Source organism: Urtica dioica, chromosome 11 (assembly GCF_054948205.1).
Source record: "Urtica dioica subsp. dioica isolate 48M chromosome 11, U.dioica_male_clone48M_v1_H2, whole genome shotgun sequence".
NCBI lineage: Eukaryota > Viridiplantae > Streptophyta > Magnoliopsida > Rosales > Urticaceae > Urtica > Urtica dioica.
Genome location: NC_142766.1, coordinates 14,957,310 through 14,964,122, shown reverse-complemented (window position 1 = coordinate 14,964,122; position 6,813 = coordinate 14,957,310). Strand labels below are relative to the sequence as shown.

Genomic DNA, 6,813 nt, shown 5'->3' with positions numbered 1-6,813 from the left:
CTTTATTTTGAACAAAGGTAAAATGGGAGTTGAGGGAGGAAATGGTCGACGTGGTCGTGAGAGAATCGAGCAAGAATTGAGATTAATTCTCAATTTATGTTTAATTCTCAATGTGAGCTCAAAATTCGTATTAATTCAGGTGTCAACTATTAATAAGTCAACTATACATCTATTTAAATCGAGATGAACATGAGTTGAATCGGCAGAACAAATGAGGACTTAATATTTAATGTCACATGACTTGGACTTACATTTAGGATTACTACGTCTAAGGAGCTCCACACAAATAAATCACATAGCTTAACCTACTAAACATATAGTCAATAAAATCATTAGAATTTAAGCCTACTACATTCATTTTTTTTTTAGGAAAAATTGTACAAAATAGTCATTTGAAACTTATTGATTAGTAAAATAGTCAAAGTTTAAACTTTTCAATAAAGTAGCCAAATTTACGTTTTCAAAATATTTATGACAGCCAAGATTAAATTTTTTTACGATTATTATAAATAATTTATCACTTTCAAAAAAATTAATATTGGGGTCAAAAAAAATTTTGAAACCAGATTGCTGCACATTTTGGCTATTTCACTCAATTAAGACAAATTTTGACTATTTTGCAAATTCATAACTTTAAATTGGTTATTTAGCTACATCTTTTTTTTTAAGTGCATAGCAATATTTGCCCACATTTTCGCTGTTTAAAAAGACTTGACAACTTAAAAGCTAAAAGTTACATAAATAAACATTTAAATCATTTTTCGGATCGAAATATATTTATTTTCAACAATAATTTTATTCTCAGTTTCTTTAATTTATCTATTTTTTTGTACTCTCTATATCACTTCTAAAAGTCCAATAATCACCGCTTACGAAAAAAAAAAAAATTATGCAGGGAAAGAAAAATCAGTCTTTCATTGTTCCACTCATTTTCTAAAGTTATAATAAGATTCGCAAGGTTTTTGAATACATATATGATATATGAAAATCGGATCAAAAACTTTTTTTTTTTTTTGAGAGAAGAACAAAAACTTTATTTTGCTAAACTCAAAGCATAGCTCTAAGCACAAATGAATCATTGATTACTTATTGAAACATATGTTTTTTCCACGAGTCCAACAAATATACAACGGTCACAGCTCACACAAATATGTCACATAAACATTCTTCAAAATGGAGATATATAAGCTTAACTCTCACTAAACCACCACCAAACCACCATAAGAAAGTGTCAAAGAAATGACGTGTACGGACTCCCCCCCAAAATAAAAAAGAAAAGAAGACAAAAAAAAAACCCGGCCCTAAGACGAGGAAACGGGCTTCATAACGATAGTGGAGTGCTTCATGATGTGGAGGCTGAACTGGCCGCCTTTCTCGGAGCAGTCGATCTTGTCCTGTCCGGCGGGGGGCAAGAGCTCGAAGTTCTGGACGAGGCGTCCGATGGTGATTCCGAGTATGGGAAGCGCCAAGATGATCCCGGGGCAGCTCCTGCGCCCCGCCCCGAACGGAAGGTACCGGAAGTCGTTGCCGCTGGCCTCCACCTTGGCCTCCTCCTCGAAGAACCGCTCGGGCCGGAACTCCTCGGGTTTTTTCCAGTGGGCGGGGTCGTTGGCCAGCCACCACGCGTTCACCAAGATCTTGCTCTCCGCCGGGATGTCGAACCCCCCCAGCTTCGCCTCGTGGAGGTTCATGTGCGGGACCAGCAGCGGGATCGCCATGCGAAGCCGCAGGGTCTCCTTCACCACCGCCTGAAGGTACGGGAGCTTAGCCATGTCCGGCTCCGTCACTTGGACACCACGCCCCAGCACCGTCTCCATTTCCTCCCTCAGCTTCCTCTGGATCTTCGGGTGGTTCACCAGCTCCGCGATCCCCCACTCGATCGACCACAGCGTCGTCTCGATCGCTGTTCCACCAATCAAACCATAATCCAATTAATAAAAAAGTTTTTTTTTTATTTTTTTATTTGACCCCGACTACAATCCAATTCAATCCACGAAGTCCTGATATTATCGATCGGGAGACTATCCACGAGATGTTGTGATTAATGTATTATATTGTAAGCAAAATGATTATTATGTATTATTATCATACATGTCACATTGTTGTTGACAAGTGTTCCCATTCCTACACAAGACTCTCACCTAATTATTTTTTAAACTAAAACAAATTGTGACAAGTATAAATCACAAGGCGTGTAAACTGGAATATGTATGTTGAATCTTGGAATTAAAACTATATTTGGAAAAAAAAAATGTATAAAAGTCTTGAGGTAGGTTGGTATTGGTTGGTTTTTCTTTTTCAGAGAATTCGTCTTATAATATAAAAAAAATTATAGACATTTCGTAGATGTGTAGGCGGGTGGATATGGACAAAAATAGAGATCATGAGAGAGTGGTAGGTGGAGAATGAGGCCACTTGAAGTTTTGAATCCACAACGTCGTTTTCCCAAAAATTAGAGAAGTAAAGTTAACCACGTCGCCAACTTGACATTAATTAACAAACCAAACCGGAGTATTATATACTTATTTGATCCCACTAAATCGAAAACATGATAAAATACTTTTCTATAAACTGTATTTTTTTGGCGGCGACTTTTATGCAACTTGCAACTTTTTTATTAAAAAAATGCGTAGTTTACTTATTAAATCAGTTAACTAGAGTATAAACAAAGGGGTTTAAAATGGCACATTAAATAAACACAGGAAATTAAATAAAAAAATCATGTAATAACACTTTAATTTGATTGATATCAAAATTCCAGGTTAAGGAAAGCTTTTTGGAAATCGATATGATGTTATGAAATTTTAAAATTGGGGATTTAGTTAAAAGCTTAAAATGCATGGGGAAAAAACATATTAAGAGTCGTGTATGACAACATTAATTTTAAAGGATTGAGTCATAATGGCATACCTATCTATCCTCTTTATCTTATAATTTTTTTCCTTTCGAGGAAAATAACATAGATCTGCGATCTACTAGACATCAATAATGTCTTCTGTTTCATTGGTCTAAATAAAAAATAAAAAATAAAAATAAAAAATAAAAAAACATGGTTGGCGACAATTTTACAAAAAACATTAATTCCTGTTGTCCGTCCTAGTCCCAACACACAGCTCATTTGCCGTGTAAACTAATTAGCCTGGAAAGAAAACAAAATGGACTCCACGAGCTTCAAACAAAAAAATTATCAAAGCCGTAGACTTTTCTTTCCACGTCCAATTCCTCTATTTAGATTTTTATTTGATTTTTTATGCACAAATATAACTCTCTTTTGTTATTCCTTTGCATGGCTGAGCCAATCGAAACGTGTATCCGGGATTATCAATAAAAGCTAAATAAATATCCAGTCAGTTACTAGTCTCTAAGTAACTACTATGTTATTACTCAATTGGACCATCAAGCAATTAAACTCGCAAATTAATCACTAATCAGTGAATTAAAATAAAATTATACCTAAAACTAAGTAAACTAATAAATTGTACTCTAGCTTAACGTTTGACGACATGATGACAATTCAGTTAATAATTAGAGCGATTAACTTAAAATTATAAATCAAATACTGGCTAAAATGTTAACATAGGCGAAATCTTACCGGCGACGTTAATATTCTCGACGATGTATAGAACATTGTCCTCGTTGATCTCTCCTTTCTGCTGAGCGTCCAAGATATGGTCGATCGCGCACTTGAGCCCATCGTTGCTCGTGCTCTTTGTGCTCGCCAATTTCCTGTAAAAACCAGCAAAAAAATGAGACCCCAGAACCAAAATTAAAATCCGCGGATCAGGAGTATATTAGTAGCACTGACTTCCTCTCATCGACGAAGTAGTCCTTGAAGAGCTGAAGCCTTCGGTCCTTGACCTCCTTGCAGATCTTGAGGTAGCCCCTGAGGAACGGCCTGAGGACGGGGATGAAATCTCCATAGTTGTACTCGAAGCTCTGAGCCAACCGGCTTCGCTCGCCGTTCAGGGCCTTGAGCTTGCAGAAGAGCGGGTCGTCCTCGCTGTCGAAGCGGCGGTCGAACATGATCCGGTACATGTTGTTGTACATCATGAGCTGGAGGCGGCGCCGGAGCACCACCCCGGGCCCCGCGGCTTCCGGGTGCTTCTTCATGTCGTCGACCACCGCTCCGGCCTCGTCTTCCCAGCCAGAACGGTACTGTTGGACAACCTTGTTGGTGAAGAACGGGACGGTCATGATCCGACGCATCTTGCGCCAGTGCTCGCCGTACACTGTGAACACCATGTCTTGTCCTTTTCCGGTGAAGATGTCGAACACCACGTTCCTCGTCCGAGACCCGAATTCCACTCCCTGGTCATCAACGGTCAGATTATCATCATGTGTTGTTCAAATTGGGTGTTAAAAGGATCAGAATGTCTTGTATGGTCAAAATCGGAACAAATTTTAAAACTAAAAAGTATTCAGCTATGCAGGGGAAAAAAAAAAGTTGGAATCGGAGAATGATAAGAACGGTACAGAATCTTCAGGTTCTTCTTTATAATGATAATGGAACAGAATTCCAGTTTTCTAACACGGAACTTAACCCTAGAATTTCGGGCCTAATTCACCAACTTAAGCCTAGAATTTAGTGTTCTAACATCAAAACTGGGACTGACTGATGGTATAAGTGTAGACGTAACCGACAAGGTATATTTATTTTTAAATAATAAATAAATGAATTGAAGCTAGGTGTTTGGATCAGAGATTAGAGGCGTGCCTGAGTGTGGAGGACTTCTTTGGCGAGCTCCGGCGAAGAGATGACGACGAGGTTTCGCTGTCCCATCCGGAGCATGAAGATGTCGCCGAACTTCTTGGCGAGATCGGTGAGGTTGCGGTGGTTGAGATCGTCGCCGACCTGAAGCCAGTTTCCGAACACCGGCACCGGCATCGGCCCCGGCGGAAGCTTGAAGCGCCGTCCCCGGAATTTCGAGACGGCAATGGCCACCACGGTGGCGGCGAACAGCCCGATCAGAGCCTTCTCCAGAAGAAGGAGGTCCATCGTCAAGGTGTGATGTGATCAGAGAAAGAGAGAGAAATGAGATTGGTGTTTGGTTGAAGGGATTTTGGTTTAATTTGCGTTTGGGTTTGGTGGGTTGGTTTTTATAAGCGGGAAGTATTTACGTTTAGGGAGGGAGAGTTTTGACGGAACTAAACGGTAGGTGGATCGTGTGGTGGACAGATAGCAATATTGCCACTCTAAAAAAAAAAATTGAATTTATTTTTGTGACGTGTCAGTTTTTTAGGGAGATTTTTTACGAATTGTGTCAATTCCGGGCTAATTTTTATTTCTTTCTCATGGGCGGAGTTGGTGAGGATTAAGGGAAGGGAAGGGAATAGGATGTTTGACGGCGTTAAGTTTCTGACGGCGGGTTTGGAGTTGAGGGGTAGGTAGGTGAGGAAAGTGAAAGCGAGTTGGGTTTGGTAGACGGGGTGGGTCTAAAAAAGGTCGTCAAGGTTTGAGGTTCTTGGGTCGGATCTACTGTGGTATGCACACGAATTGAGTCTTTGATATTACCAGTCGTGTTGAGCCACGTGGATGAACATACGTCATGATGCGGGATGATGATGTTATGAAGAAAAGGTAAGTGGTTTACTTTTGCTACGGATTCTGTGTACTTGCCGCTGGATTGTTTATGTTATGGCACTCTCGGATTTGCTTTTGTTTTATTTTAGGGAAAGTAAAATAAAAACCCACGTCAGTGAAATCAATTGTTAGAAAAATATGTTAAGATGATAAATCAACGTTAGTTTTGAATCGGATTTTTTTTTTTTAAAAGGAAACAGTCGATTCAAACACGAAATAGTAAGTTTTATAAGTTACCATATTCTAGTCATTTAATGTAAAAATACTAATATATTTTTATTATTTGGATGAATCCGTTTTTTTTTTCATTTTTTCAAAATAATTAATCTAGATGTCCAAAATATTAATCTACTATTTTTTTAATGCATTTTTTATATATACCAAATAATTTCAAAATTAATTCTATCATCAAAACTAGTCATCAAATTTTTAAAAAAATTATAATTTTATAATGCCTTCAATTTTTTAATCAAGTTTCAAAAACACACAAACAAGTTAGATGATTTCAGTTAAGGTACATGATTTCAAAAATTTAATCGTGCCTTCAAATAATTTAATCCACTTTTATTGTTTGAAGTCTAGTTATCTGAAACGAGAAGACAACAAAGTGTCAAAATTTGTAGTCCTGATTTCAAAAAATTTAATCGACTCTTCTAAGAAGAAGAAGAAGAAAACAGTGATGGTGGTGGTGATGATGATCGACGCCGATTTTTGATCTCCGACGGCGATTTAGAGACCACTCCCCAAGCCCTAGCTTTAGGAATCCCTATCTCCGACCTCGATTCCCTTCCGAACCTCGACATCGCCATTAACAACATCGACGATTCCAAGCTGCGACGATTGCATCGGAGATCGACGACGACGGAGATCAACGACGAAGGAGACAACAAATCATAGGATCTGCATTGAACGCCTCATACCCTCCGCCGAAAAAAAACCCCTTTTGATCCGGAGAAAGCCACCGCTCCGGCCAAAACTCCAATCAATCTTCACCTTCTTCTATAATTTCGTCTAGGGGCAGCGGAGCTTCGCAGCGTCGGAGAGCTTGACCTCGGTGGAAAACTGAAGCATCCGAACCGAAGAAGAATTGTGTTCGTCTACGAAGTCATCTCTGGGAGGAAGGCAAGTGCAATTTTCCCCGGTGCCTAGCGATGCGAGGGTATTTTTGGTGTTTTTTAAATTTTGGGGTACTTTGCTTCAGCTTTATAAAGTTGGGTTATTCTGCCAAACTT

The 6,813-nt window shown here is 39.0% G+C and overlaps 1 protein-coding gene across 1 annotated transcript; it reads right to left on the bottom strand.

The window, feature by feature from the left end:
* Positions 1-1,061: 1,061 nt before the first annotated feature.
* On the bottom strand, positions 1,062-5,084 carry C4H (cinnamate-4-hydroxylase). The gene is made up of 4 exons (XM_089601897.1): positions 4,715-5,084; positions 3,806-4,308; positions 3,593-3,726; positions 1,062-1,903 (listed from the first exon to the last, which is right to left on the bottom strand). The coding sequence occupies exons 1-4, from the start codon at positions 4,994-4,996 to the stop codon at positions 1,302-1,304; spliced, it is 1,521 nt and encodes a 506-aa protein (XP_089458023.1). The 5' UTR covers positions 4,997-5,084; the 3' UTR covers positions 1,062-1,301.
* Positions 5,085-6,813: the final 1,729 nt, after the last annotated feature.